Here is a 15,436-nt window from a genome sequence, read left to right on the forward strand (position 1 = left end):
GCCAAATACGCCACAAACAGGAAAACTGAGTTGCCCTAATTACAGGACAAGAAGGCATGTAATTCCACTGTGTGGAAGTGGAAGTCTGCCTGCTTTTCCTCCCCAAAGACGACGGCCAAGCGTGTCTCCTACTTGATTGCTCAGCGTCCCACTGGAGAGCTGCGGCCAAAGCAGAGCACAGGACAGATGCGGCACGTTCCTCAGTTTGGAGCTAGGGAATCCCCCTCCAAACGCCCAGCTCGTACTTGCTAAGAAACTAATCTTGACCCGATAGGCTCAGCCCACAAAAACTTCCTTATCGGAACTAGCACTCATGAACAGAAGGCACCAGGCACCTCCCACACAAATTGGCAGGAAGGGTTGTCCTCTTCAGGCAGAGGTGCATAACCGAAAGCATGCAAAAGGGAAGGAAAATTGCAACTAAATTCCTCTCCAGAGAAGGATCATGTGAGTACACAAAGACTGTGTTAAATCAAGAATACTCTCTTGGTATCATTATCCTAGTCTATGCCTACTGGAGGGTAGAAGACATTGTCATCTCAGATGACATGTACGCTACGAAGACAGCAGTGCTGTGGAGAATGTGCATGGCTCTAACCAGGTGGTAAGTTCTGTTCATCACTGTTTCTGACCATAACATTAATGTACACTAATTGTAATGGCATTTCCTTGCAAATACACAGTTTCAGGACCTTTCACTTAAATACATGCTGTAGCATAGAGGTAAGTTTATTTTTATTAGTATATTTCCTTATCCATTTATCAAATGAAATAGGAACTTCATGGGAAACAGATCCTTGCAGTTTTAAATTTTATTTTTCCCTGAAAATACAGGCAGGGGCATCACCATGTAGTAATTTCTTACTTCATAATAAGTTAGCAAGGTACAGTGACCATGGAAACACGGAGCAGTCCACTCTTTTTACCATTTTACCTCCTAATGCAGCAGTATGGTGACAGTTGTCCCAATCTGAATTATCTTGTTATTTTGGTAGGTGATGTTATGGTTTGAAGGTTTATTGATCCCAAATAGTAACGCTAGTGGATCGACAGAAGACATTCATCACAAACACATCTGTATTTGTTACTGAGGGCAGTTTCCAACGATGTTCTTTGGACATACTGTCATATTTAAGCACACATTTCTCCAAAAGAGAATGCATTTGCTTATATTTTTGGTAAATGAAGGTCACTGCCCTTCCTGCTCATGAGCAGTGAAGTTCTTACCTTGAGCCTTCTGAAGACAAAAAGGGTTGTATTTCTGCCTGGTGCTGTAAATCTCGGGAATATACTGCTTGCGTCTTTGTCAATTAAAGAAAACAGTTAGCTTGTTAGGATGGTCATGTCTCACGTCAATAAGCAGGAAAAAGATACTGATCAGAAAGAGGCTCTTCGTACACATACTTAAAACAAACAAACAGAAAATCCCACCAGAACCTGAATAGGACTTCTGAGAAGCAGGGAAAGAAAACATGTCATCTTACAAAAAACTGAATACAGGAGAATGACTCACTGTTTTGGCAAGAGTGAGCCACACTATGGTTAAGAGAAAAAGCTGGAGGGTTGTGAAAGAGGACTAAGAGCAAATATGAGAGAGAGAGAGAGGGCTGTGTGAAAAGGCTGAGCAGTGAGGTCGAGGGGCCTGGCTTTCTGTGGGTCTACGTTTCATACATCTGAATGCAAGATGGAAAAGCAGTATAAATATATGATGCTCACAGAAGACCTGCTGTAGTCGCAGAAAACTGATGTGTATTTAGACAAGACGTTGCAATGGGACCATCTTGAAATGGGAGCAGATGTTAGACGCAGGCCAGGCATAGTCCTTACCACACAGCAGGGCTCTTTTCCTCTCTTCCTTCCCTTTCTGCATGTGCTGCCCTTGTGTAGTGTAGATGGCACTCCACACTTGATTCTGGGGACACAGGTCATATGACTTGCATTCCTGGACAGCAAAACCATCCCCTGCCAACAGCTGCAGGATAGGTTGGGCTCCAGAAATGGTCCATGGTATCTGCCTTGCTCTGCACATGGACCATTGGGTTCTTGATCCAATACCATGGTTTCTTTACCAGTGCAGAGCTTTTGTGTTTTCCGTTCTATATTCCTTCACTGCATCTTTACAATGCAATGTACTTCTTTCCTCCAGCTACCTAAAACAATCTGGTCTCCATTTACTAAACTATTCTGAGAGAAGGGGCATCTACTGGTTTCAGAGCTGCTTCCTTTGCCTTTAATTCAGTCAGGGCTGCTCTTTGTCTGTCACAACTGTTTGCTTGCCCCTGTCTGCAGTTTGCCCCAAAATGTACCATTATTGTTGTGTCTTAAAAATATTAACTTTTCGCTGTGACTGTTCAGTTTTCTCTGTGTACCATGTTGAGTTTGGTCCAACATCTCTTTTTGCTCCTACCTGCAAATATGACAGGCCAGATTCTGTCACGTCGCTTTAAATCTGGAGCCACATTTGTGGACTTAGCAAGTACAACACCAGTCTTAGGTACACTGTCACCTTCCTCTTCAGAAGTGCTCATGTTGCTATTATCAGTGCAGCTTGATTCAAGGGAATTACTGGAACTTAAATGCTCTGGGTAACTTAAATGATGCTGATTGTTCTCAATCTATTTGCCTTTGTAGTGCAGTTTCAACAGGGACAATGATGGCAGGTTCCTCAGGTGGTTTATCAATCAAGACCACCTCTACAGCTGAATTCTGATCTGTCCTCCAGTTGGAGGCTATGACTCCAAAGGTGGAGTAACAGGAGCTGCCAGCTGGTTCAGTGCCAATCTGCTTTAGTGTCCTGTGATAAGACAAAGTAAGAGCAAAATAATTGGCTTTTCCTGCTGGCATTCAGTGAGACAGTTTTTGTGCCGAACACCTAATCCCTTCCTGCAGCAGGGCTTGTGGACCCTTGGAGATGTTCCTTCTAAAGCTGGCTAATTGGCTTCAAAATGCATTTTAAAGGGCTTTGGAGGTTGATAACCTCCTGCTGTAGCAGTGGCTGGAAAAATAAGAGTTGCCCGTTATGTCTTAGCATCCTTCTTGTATTTTGACTGGGTAAGAGTGTTTCCCAAAAGGCTATCTGGGCAAGTTAAATATCAATATTTCAAGATGTCTATTTGATGCAAGTGTTATTCTGTTAGTGATTTGAACTAGAAACCTATAGTATTAGATGAAACACATAATCTTGACAAGTTATAGGAGACAGCAGCAGTTAACACCCTGTAAAGCATTAGTTCCTGCAGATATGTTGAAAAAGAGACTTTATGTGACACTGGAAGAAAGACTTTAGGCCAGTGAAAACTTGAGGAAGTCTCGGCTAGTTACATGTATCACCCTTTAGGTTAATGATCCTATGTGGAAATCAGATCCATTTTCCCAATAAACTTTTTCTCTTGAGCTATGAAAATGTTTACTGATTGGGGACAAACCTGTAATTCTCTCTAAGCTTAGCTGCTTAGGTCTGAATATCTAGACCTCCTGCCAAACAGTCCAGCAAGTCAGTCACACAGAAGACAATTCCAATTCATGAAAACATGCCCATGTTACAAAGTCTGTCCTTGCTAACCGTGTTGATCAACACCTGTGACCTTCTTGACCTCCTTGCATGGTAACCGCTCTTTGTGTTTGTCGGTGGTGGTGATCTCCTCCTGCCCCTGGCAAGCAGAAAAGTCTAGGAAATTGTGTTACTCTGAAAAAGCTTTGTTAGTAAAGGGTATTTTTCCAAAGCAGCTGTTCAGACACAGTGGAGACTGGCAGGCTGAGAGACATATGGGTAAAGGACTGAGGCTGCCTGTGAAACTCAGGTGGGACAGGCCTAAAGATGAAGCTGTCTGTGTAACGGCCTGTACTATCACCATCAGCAGCGTCCAAGAGTGGCGGAGAAGGAAGTCTTTGTGTGAGTCCCACGATGGCCAGGCCAGTCACTGGAGCTCAAGGTATGACCATCTTACCAGCCATGCAAAAGCTGAACCTTATTCTTCTGCAAAGGCTTTTTTAAGTATAGTGCTTATTTTGTACAAAAGAACTTAAAAACAATGTTTTTAAAACAAGAAGATAAACACAGTGTTCCTTAGACTCTATGGTTTAATGTAATCATCATTTTATAATAAAGAATTTTGATATTTTTTGTTGGTAAACTAGACTATAGCATGGGGATCCTTCTCCAAAAGCTTATTCTTTTGTCTTGAGCTTGCATAGGTGGATGTATCAGAAAACAATGTTTTTCAGTAATTTAATCACCTTTTCCATGGATCTGGCATTCTGGGACAGAAACAGATTCTCCAGTGTCTGTACTGGGACGGTTTTGTTTTCTTTCCCCCCTGCCCTGGTTCACACAGTTCTAAAAGATATGTAACTCCACTGCAGATGATGGAATCACAGCAGCATAAACACCCTAAGTTACTGCTAACTGAAAGACAGCACTCCTCAGGCTTACTAGAGAAGAACTTTTTTTTTGAACAGTACTCATCACTATGGTTTTGGGGCCATTTGAGACTATCAGTGCTCTGATCTGCATGGAAATGCAGACTTTCCTAATAGGAATAATACAAAATTTCATAATCCTTATAAAGAGTAATATTTTGCTGCCACCCTGGGTCAGAAAAAGGTCGACCTAGTTCAAGATTTTGCCTTTGCCAATGGCCCATAGAGGTTGCTTCTCAGGAGTAGGTCATGACCTTTCCCCATTACACTTGCACTGCTTCCAGTCTGTAACTCTGGTTTGGCACCTCACTTGCTAAGTAACTGGAGATGCTCCTGGATACATTTTAGGTAGTCAAATGAGCCTGAAGCTGTAACTTAGGGGAGGGACCTGTTAGTTTGGATAAATCGGTTGTCTTTGGAGATCTTAAACTAAGCAGTTTCTCTTCTTACCAGCAAAGACGCAAGAACAATCAAACTGCATGTGTCATGACTATGTTTATGCCGCTTAACCTGTGGAGCTGACCTGGATAACCCACGGATATCGATAGATCTGTGCATGTTTACATTCAGGTGCTTTCTCTCCCCAGTGTAAAGCGAGCAGCCTTGTCTTCCATGGCTTAAAGCCACGTGTTACTCAAAATGCAAGGTCCAGTCTGAGATAGCTTCGGTAGCCTCAGAAAATACTGCAGCAACACAGTAATGTGGGGTGAAGGGCCAAAATCTGTGGAGGATTTTTTAATGGAAGCCTCTCTGCTGGTCTACAAAGCTTCCAGGCCGGGAGGCTGCAGAGAAGAAGAGGAGGCTTTGATCACACAGGATTTTTCCATGTGTGCAGAAGATACATGCTCAACCCATTGTGTCAGGAAAAGCTTTCTTGGACTTAACAGTATCTTCAGTATACAGTAAGTTCCTTTGGTACTAAATGTATGGAGCCACAGCACCATCAGCCTCTAGTTAGTTGCAGATGATCCTAAAAAATGCTAAGTAATCCCTTGCTTCACATGTGTTTAAGAAAAGATCTTTTCCTGTCCTGAGATCCTCAAAATTAAAAGGGTTTTCTTGCCATCTCGGCATTGTGCTCCTGAGAGATAATGTATATCTGTTACTGGAACAAGAGATTAATTCCTGCCAAAACTACAGCTGAGTGACTATTGAAGATAACATAAATCATCATCTGTTTTTGTTTTTCTTGCAATAGCTGGAGAAACTCAAAATTCTACAGGTGAGGAGAGGATGGTAGGGTGAAACAAGAATGAAAGAGAGAAATTATTTATTTTCATCACACTAGGAACACTAGTCACAGAACATCATAACAGAGTGGTTACATAATAGAGTGATCATAAAAGGGTGACTAAAAAAAGCAAAGAAAGGACAAAGCATAGATTATAGGCTAGTTGTGGAAGCTGGTGTTTTTCTTTTCCTCTCATAAGCAAAGCTGTACAAATAAAGTTTTTCATACTATTTCTGCACAGATAAAAGATTGGTTTATCAATCTGTACATTTTCTTTATTCTGTATAAACATACCAATACTTAGATTAACACTTCCATATAGTTTACAATGTTTAATTTAAATACAGCATTATGTCTCACTGACTTCTTTGTTTAAGGTGCAATTTATCAAAACCTACAGTAACTATTTTCTTCTTTTCTTCATCAGTTCTCTTTGGCACATAGCCTGGCTTATTTAAATACAAAATTGTAGGGTTTAATTGATTACATAACACAGCAGGAACTTGTTAGCATGTGAGTGCAGTTTTAGGTTTAATGCAAGCTATTTACAAAAAATTAACTGTATACGAATTTCAGTTTACTTTACAAGTAAAATGGCTAACATTTTAATGTGCAAGGCAAAAAACTAGTTTGTTACAGCAACTGCTCTGTAGAGAGAGTGATTTTTGCACCATGGAAATCTTGTATAAAATGCTTTAGAAATGGAGTTTGCTTATGAGGAAGTTCTTGGTGGATCCCCTATAATAAGCCACCAGAACACATGACTTTGTAGGTCCAGAATACTTCATGAGATACCATTTAGCACTGGAGTTGTTGGCACTGGAGTAGTGTTGCAGCTACCAACTTGTGTGTTCAACAGAGGAATTAAACTAAGGAGCAAAAAACCAAGTAGTCTATGTAAAAGGCTCAGTGATAGTGGCTTCTTTCTAAAAAAGACATGCCTCCTATATTCTTGATATTATGTCTTCTTTTTCCCCAAAGAGGAAAGGTTTAGAAGTTGCACTATGACTAGCTGTACAGTCTATTTTCATCTTTGTGACCTCTGCCTACCTTCGGGTGGATTAATATTTGGCTACAGTCAAAGGCGGACAATAATAAACTGACTTTTCTCCTGCTTCTGATGGAAATGTACCAGAAGGCCATTCAAAGTAGACCTAAATTGGTGATGTTTCACTTTACAAAAGCTCTTCAAGTACAAGATGAGCAAGCCCACAGCAGTTCATTTCACAACTAAAGGCCAATTCCCTACAGCTGGTGTTCAGATGAAGGACGTGGCTACATGAGCTTTGGAAACTGCCATGCCCAATTATTTCCAGTGTTTATAATGCTTTAAGAAAACCCAAATCCTGTACACACTAAAATACTTATCACAAGGCCTTTCTAGTCTGTCCCTTTCTGAATAACTCTGCCCATGTGGTGTCCTATCAATCAGCAGCAGTAATGAATATTTTGGCACGCGATCAAGTTAGAGTAGGTGTTTGGTACAGTGCAATCTGTTTAGAAGGCAAGGATGTTAAAAGTGATTATGCACAGGTGTTTTGTTATGTAGGTAAGATGTAGAATGCTGTGCTACTCCTGAGAAAAACACATTTGGCTGCCCCAGCTACGATATCCATCTATGAACATGCTGATTCCAAAGAGGCATTTTGTGGCCTCAGCAATAGTATATATTCTTAAAAAAATTATGTATTTTACAGCTTTTCTTTTCTTCAATCGATCAGCAAAGACCAAAAGTGGTGAGTGCAGATTGCTGGGAGAGGTGATGGGAAGGGGGGAGAACTGGCGAGGTGAATCAGAGTCTGTGCAGTAAATCAGATACACTTGAGATGTAATTCATTCCCAATTATCCTTTAAGCTTTTTGAGATCTTGCATRTGGTCATGTCCTTTAGTGCACCTGTTTCACCTGAAAGCTTCTGGATTTAGAACTGAGATGTCTGYGTGAATGATATGGCGTCAGACTTATCTACGGCAAAGCCTCCGTTGACATAGGATTTCTTGGTCTCTGTTTCATCATTATCGAGTGGTGTTGTTTCCAAGGCAAAAGGATTGACTATGTTGATTTCAGAGGCGACATCCATCTGCTCCAGCTCCTTTTTGGAGAGTTTCTCCACTACCCCTGTACCAAAGGCATCTCCCAAGACATTCACCATTGTTCTGAATCGATCCCTATGGAATAAAAATGTTGTCAGACAAGTCATTCTGTATGTTACTTAGAAAATCCTTCTAGTTAAAGACAGCTACTGTAGGAAATGCTCAGCTCCAGTCTTTTCCTAGTGCAGATCCTGGATAATTCAGGTATAAAAAGAAAAATATGCTATAGATTGAAGAACAGAACTTTTGTCACATGTATTTGAAGAAACCTGGAGTCACTGCTGTGATAAATGACTTTGTAAAAGATGTGTAAAACTGCAAGTACATCACCGTTCTGTTAGAGCAGTAATGACATTACCATGCATAGCCTAATAAAATCTTGTTGGGAGCACTGTGCAGGCCCTGAAGTACACTGTGCAGCTGGTCTCTTTGTGGTGAGACTGCTTTTGAGGGAACGAGAGCCTGTTGGAAATAGCAAAGGAGTTTGATTTGTGCCTTTTGTCTTTTTAACAGTCATTTCCTCAACCAGACGAGAGCTTAGCCCTGGATCTTTAGTGTYCTAGCCCTGAAATGGAAAAGTGCCCATGTGCTGTCTGATTCTCCGGCTTAAAGGGCTGAAGTACAAAGGTATATTAAACAAGTCACATTAAGGAATACGACATTTCTGTACTGTTGATCTTTCTCCCAACAGGAATGTGACTTGCAGCCCTTAAAAATCTGCYGCTGCTTGGCACAGAGACAATGTAACTGTGCATTGTAGCAAAGTTTGAAATTGGCATGAAAATGASGCAGGGACTGTGGAAGTTCATGTTTCCCTGTTCTTCCTTCCCTTGACACAGCACAAAAGGCTGTTTATGGTTGGAAGAGCCACTGTGGCTATGCACATATGTGGATGGTGGAAATGTTCAGAGATAGAAGGGACTGCTAAAACAATACTGAAGTGACTCAGTGTGTCTCAGGTACACATTATTCCACTACAGTTGTTGAGCTYCTGGGCTAAAAGCTGCCTGTGCATTCCCCAAGTGGGAGGGGAATATCTGTGAGGGGAGGGAAGAAGAAAACCTGAAGTAAAATTCTGGTAGAATCAGCATGACAAGCGAGGAAATCCATGGCTGCGGAAATCTGTCCTTCATAAAATACTTTTATGCTGCTTCTTCATTTAGAACATGAGAGATCTCCACAAGCCTATGCAATAAAACCATGGTAAGTTCAGAATTAACTTAAGGATCGTTAATGAGACACTGAGGTTGTAAAATAATACGTTTTGGGCAATAAGTACAAAAGGCAAAAGTGTTAATAATCTACGTGGCATCGTGGTGTGAATTCCATCTGCTGAGGTACAAAATGCCCTGGCAATGACCCCAGTACATGAAATTAATCTTTAATTTGCATTACACAGCAAGACACCTCCATCTGAAAAGTATCTGGATCAGAACTGGAGATAGCTTGAATACTTTGTCTTTTTTATGATGGAATGGGTAGCTTCTATGTATTCCTATCATGCCTATGAATCACACAAATTCTGGATTTTTCAACATGGGGAAGAGATCAGGTCTGTAAAATTATGAATATGATGAGAAACAAAGAATGACTGTTCTCTTTCTCTCTCTCACCTGTGAAAGTACTAGAGGGCATCAAATAAAGTGACTGGGAGGCAGAAAAAAACAAAATGAGATACATCTTTGAACAACTCATCTTTAGACTGTAAAATTCCTGTCCACAAGATGTGTAGATGCTAAAACTTTATGTATGTCCAAAAAGCAATAAGGTTAATTCACAGAAGAAGAAATCTATTGAGACTGTAAACATGAAAACCATCTTTAKCTTGGGTAACTTGCTGGAGGCTAGGAGAGTCCTTTGGGAGAAGTTTAACTGTTCGTTTGTCCTGTTCTTACACTCTCTTTTAGACCTTACTGTGGACCAGTGATTTGTACAGATCTTCTCTACCTGTAACAAAACCAAATGCCCTCCCTGAAAAAAAGGAGACTAGGAAAAACTAAATGACTGTGGAGCAAAACAGACAAATCCATGGGCCAACATTGCAGACAGCTGATGGGGAGAATGTACTTCCTGCTAGAGCATTTTGTTTGGAGCAATTGTGTTTTTATATAGAAAGCGAGTTCATTTTTGGATTCATTCAACAGCCTTGGTGTTCTGGAAACCAGCAGTATTTCAAGACAGTTTGCAAAATTGAGTTATGTAATCAAAGAAATTAAATAGATCTGTGAAATACAGAAGGTGCTGCCAAGAAATCCTTCAAGAAAACGATTGAAAAAGGTAGGGGAGGAAGAGGAATGAATCTATCCTGAGTGTAAATTAGGCGCCTAGGAGAATATAATGCAGCAACTATAAGGTTACTAGGACCTCTGCATTGACTCCAATGGAATACTTCCAGTGCAGAGTTAATGCAGGTGAGCAAGACCATGGTATGAGCACTACAGTTTACACAGTTTAGAAGGCAGATAAAAACTGCATTATAACCTGAAGTTATATTTCTTAATTCAGGAATCCTGCTATTCTTTCACAGTGAGTCATGGGACAAAAGTGATAACCAATGTCCTTCTGACCTCCAGAAAACAATGTATGATTCTCTAGGTTACTGTAGAAACCAGAGAAAGAAATATCTTAGTGCATGTTGAACATAAAAACTGAGAAATGAAAACTGAGACATGATCCCAGCATCATGATGTTCTGTGAGACAGGGATCACATGTGGAACTCTGTGAAAAATGCTAGTCCTGCAAGAGAAGGGCTTAAAGAAAATCTTTAAACCTCATCTAAAGACTTAGAATGAAGAAGTGAATCTGAATATGAACACTATTTCCAGGACTCAGGCCAGCCTGGGTCAAGATTGAGGAAAACATTTGCTTTTGTAAATAATAACATTTACAAGCTCTAGACAGCATTCAGCAAAAGGATGATATAGTTTCCCATCTCTTAGCCCACTTCAGATACTGGAACAGCATTTAGTCTACAGAAAAGTTAATGGAGCAATGGGGGTTAGAAAAGCTTTTCACGATTTTTCTGGGAAACCAGGAACAGAGATACTCATTGTGACCAGTAGATAATATAGCTCGTATGCACAGGACATAGAAATCACTGCTCAAACTGACGTGATTGTGAGACCAAACTCTTCCCTACTGCCTACATCTGTTTCCTGAGTTGGAGCACTCAGCAAAAATCCCTGTCATTCAGTTTCACAAAGTCTTTCACAAAGTAAATAATGGGGGCAGGCATAGCACTCTTTGTCCCATGGAGCAGGGAGCAACATTAAGGCTGGAAAGAGACAAACCACTCCAAGCTATGCTGCAAGTCCTTTGTGCAGCAGACCCAAACCTGACCCAGACCTTGGACTCTTACACTGATGGTACCACATCATTCTTCTCTGCTGAGGACCATGGGCGTTTATCACATCAAATAAAGCACTCATTTTGTTGATCAGCTGGAGCCAATAGAGGAACCATAAAATATCCATAGGGCCAAAGCAAAAAGCTTCTAAAGCCTTTTCCCAAGAAGAAGCACGTAAGCTGATCTCTAAAGATAGGCAAAATTTAAAACCATGTGACAGCATCCCAGGAGATAAACGCTTCTCTCTGAAAAAGAGCTGTTTCAATGGAACTGAGGTGTTTTGATGTGCCCTGAGGTGAAGTGGTTGGGATCAGAGGCCTGGGGAGTTCTTTCTAAGCTTGCATGTGCCTGTGCTTTTTGGTCATGGGGCTGGSCCCTCAAAGGAGACTCTCGGTGAAGAGCATCCCCAGCGTGCTGATGCTGGCAGAACGGAGCTGTGCCTGGGCCTACCATGCATGCGCATGRTACAGCTCAGCTTCCCGCACGTTGCTCTCCACTGCATGTATTTTATGTGCTCTGAGGAAATTGTCTGAGATATTCTGCCTGTGGCTTGCATTTAATTTTTGCAGATGGTGTATGTATTTAGCATAATATGGAGGAAGCTGAGATGCTCCAGAAGTATTCCTTAGTACTGTCTTTACTAATGATGCTATTGATTTAATAATGTTGTGGCCAGTGTTTAAAGGTTGATAGAGCTTCTGGATGCTAGGTCATTCACCGTCATCCCAAGCAGCAAAACTTCTTTCTGAATTAAAGACACAACTGCATCCAAATCTATATTGAACAAGTCTGGCCATAACAAGTATCTTTGTCCAATTCCTACAGCAGTCCTAAATGATTTTGTTGTCTTCCTTCATAGACATAGATATTCCTTCAAAAGTCATGTAAACATTGCAAACAAACAAAAACAAGGATTAAATATCAATTGCCTTAAACTTACAGAAGCCAGTCAACTGCAATGATCAGGGTAACATCTTCAGCTGGTAGGCCAACAGCACTCAGTACAATCACCATAGTGACAAGTCCAGCTTGGGGAACGCCTGCAGCTCCAACGCTGGCTGCTGTTGCTGTGACACTAAAAACCCAAATAAAGCCAGGAGAAGGCATTCAGAAAACATGTCACTTACAGAAACTGCATTTGCTCACACACATAGACTTATTCTCGCTGCAAGAAAGATATACAAAGATGCCAGTTTTCCTGCTGAATAGTATCTACAGATACTATTGGAGACAAATTTGTGGGACAAGACAAGTCATGGATAGTCACTTTTAATAAGTGCCTTTACAGATACAGCAATTCATAATATTTAGAGCAGATTCTGTTGCTCCCTGGCCAGAAAACAGAGGAGTCATAGTTACACTGCAGAGTAAGTAGGCAAAGGTACTTCCCAAATGCTAACTGGGCATATCAATGGAAGAGACTGAGCTGGACTTGCACATGTTTGTTGTAACAAATAGGGGCAATTTCCAGAACAAGGTGGCTGCATACCAACTACCTGCCTTGGCCAACTTCACCTCCTCATCAGGTTGCATAGGCAAGGCCTTAGAACAAGAAGTAAGAATACTTCTGTTATTTCATGTGCTGTGAATAATAGTTTCAACTTTTTGATGGGACATCCTAAACAAATGTACCACTCATTAAATAAATAACAAGAAAAATTGTGTGATGGCTTTAGTCTCACCTTATGGTAATTATTTGGCCAACATCCAGTTCCAAGTCATTAAGCTGTGCAATAAATATAGCTGCCACTGCTTCATAGAGAGCTGTGCCATCCATGTTGATAGTAGCTCCAACTGGAAGAACAAACCTGGTAATTCTTTTGTCGACACAGTTTTTTTCTTCTGCACAACGAAAGGTGACAGGCAAAGTTGCTGAACTGAAACACAGATAAACAGATAACATAAGAACAGGCAAGAGCATACCATTCTCTTTCAGCAATCTGCTCTAAGATTCAAATGGAGATCTAAGACAGGCAGCAAGGCTGCACTATGAAGGGAAGAGTTCACTCTTACAGCTAAGTAACATTTGCTACCTCTTTTAATTATGGGAAAGAATAACAAAGATGTGATGTGTGTAGTTATAGAAATACTAAAAGAGCTTGAACTCCAGAGAGACTGTGAAGAATGAAATGAATGGCAAAAAAACCTCTATGTCCTGAATTTATACTGGGAAGGTCAGTCACAGGTCTGGTATAAGGCCACTGTAGCTCCACTGCAGTGGAGTTCCATTGCCCTTTCAGATGCTCCAAAAGTAATGATGAAAGTAATATTTCAACATTCAAGGAATTCATAATTCTCCAGGTGAAGTCAAGGTAGATAACAAAGTAGTAGTAAAATCAGAGAACAAACAATGCAATTACTACTAAGAACATTATAGAAATACATGTTTCTTCTGTTTACCTGGAAGAAACCATGAGGGCTGTCAGAAGTGCTTGAGCCATCCCCATAGCAAACTGAAAAGGATTTTTCCGTACTATTATTAAGTAGATCAGTGGCAGAATTACAATGGAATGGATTGCAAGTCTGCAAAAGAAAATGGACTATTTAAACAGTTAGATCCATCTCACTGTATAGTTTTAATAAGATGGTGATAGCTGGCATCAGATCCATGTGTGAAACTTCTCATGACTTTAAAGGTAACTATGTTCAGACTACAGAGAATATATTCTATAAAGAGACTGCATACTATAGCTCTTCTATTTATTCTGTCAGAAGAGAGGAACTTGCCTCTGCTTTCAAAGTAGAAGAAGAAATGTGATTAATTAATATACCGGTAATAAACAGTAATAAACTTATGAAGATGAGAGAAGTAAAAAAATAAGCAATATGCAGAGGCCAGTCTGAAATATGTTGCAACACCTACTCTCCTGTCAAATCCTTACGATTCAGACTAGAAACAGATCAGAGAAACTAGCCAAATCATTTTTCTAAGTTTATCTGCCTTTATCATAAAATTTAGGAATTAAAGGTAAATATTGACTCTAGTTAGGGACAGATAAATCCCACATCTTTCTACACATGCTTCAATTAAAATCATACAACTCCCCCAATACTTTTATGTTGTGCAAAACATAAGCTTAGGTCTATAATTCAAATGCAGTTCTTTTACATTGCTTCTGTATATTTAAAACAATGGAGGTATTTCAGACTGTACAAATGAGATATATGTAGTCTTACCATCTTTCATGTTATAAGGTGCTGAAATACTGTTTTTTAAAATATCACCTTTTATTTGAATTGTGTGTAAAAATGCAAAAGATCAAATTGTCCTCTCAGCTTTACCTGCTGTAATATACTTACTAGCATTTTGGGTGTGTCTCAGGGACAAATTCATACTTGAAATTGTGCTTTAATTTTGAACATAATGACCCTGAATGCATAAACTGCAGTGCTCTGTGGGTATTAAGATTAGAGGCATATAACCTGCTGTGAGAGTGTTTGAAATAAAATGTGTATGAAAGGTCTGTGAAATATGTCCTGTGTTCCAAGGTCACAGGCAATTATAGCAACATCAGCTTCTTGTGAAAATAAACTGTCATAGCCTGGAAACACAAAGCCCAGAACTGTGGCAARCACAACCTTGGAATTTTTATTCTGTCCTCACAAGATGTTCTTGGGAATGTTACTGTGTTGTAATAGTGCTTTATGATTTCAAAGCAGCTGATAAAGATATTGATAAATCATAGTACTGTTTGTTTTGCCAAACCCAGGCAACTAAAAGACAGCAGTAGTCACCTACAGTACAGAAATTTACAACAGAACAAAAAAAAGCCACTACAAAATCTAAGTACTTATTTCCTTGGAAAAACAGTCTTTTTTAAAAAGCAATGTGCAATAACATTTTCATCAACTCACACCATCTATCAGTAAGATTTTGTAAAAGAAATCTAAAAATAAACCTAATACTTCTGTGGTGTGTGGAAGCAAACTGAATTCTTCAGAACAAATACAAGAAAACTATTAAAAATATCATGTATACTGTTCTGTGTCTTAAGAAAATGTATAAACTAAAATTTTCCGGTATGTCAACATGATTTAGAAGCTTAAGGACTTTCAAATAAAGTTATTTTGAAGATCTTAGTTCGGCACTTCATTAATGTCAGCAAAACATTATATTAAACAAAATAAATGTATCTGTGTGTATCTGTTTCATGAAAACTATTTTTCAAAAAATGAATGGGAAATAATATTCATTTCCTGGGGTGCATTAGGAAGACTGTTGCCAGCAGGTSGAGGGAGGTGATCCTGCCCCTCTCCTCAGCCCTGGGGAGGCCTCATCTCGAGTCCTGTGTCCAGTTGTGGGCTCCCCAGCACAAGAGAGACATGGAGCTACTGGAGAGAGTCCAG

At 40.1% G+C, this 15,436-nt stretch overlaps 1 protein-coding gene across 1 annotated transcript in view; it reads right to left on the reverse strand.

Moving 5' to 3' along the window:
* Positions 1-5,672: 5,672 nt before the first annotated feature.
* Positions 5,673-15,436, reverse strand: part of SLC1A1 (solute carrier family 1 member 1) — a 58,649-nt gene continuing 48,885 nt past the window's right edge. The window contains exons 9-12 of the mRNA XM_085320145.1: positions 13,490-13,612; positions 12,772-12,966; positions 12,030-12,164; positions 5,673-7,817 (exon numbers count right to left, since the gene is read on the reverse strand). Of these exons, the coding sequence (XP_085176271.1) occupies positions 7,571-7,817; positions 12,030-12,164; positions 12,772-12,966; positions 13,490-13,612 (700 nt within the window). The 3' untranslated portion in view covers positions 5,673-7,570. The remainder of the gene's footprint in view (positions 7,818-12,029; positions 12,165-12,771; positions 12,967-13,489; positions 13,613-15,436) is intronic.

Source organism: Rhea americana, unplaced genomic scaffold, assembly GCF_003343005.1.
Source record: "Rhea americana isolate MKP2758 unplaced genomic scaffold, rheAme1 scaffold_610, whole genome shotgun sequence".
In the NCBI taxonomy this organism is placed as follows: Eukaryota; Metazoa; Chordata; class Aves; order Rheiformes; family Rheidae; genus Rhea; species Rhea americana.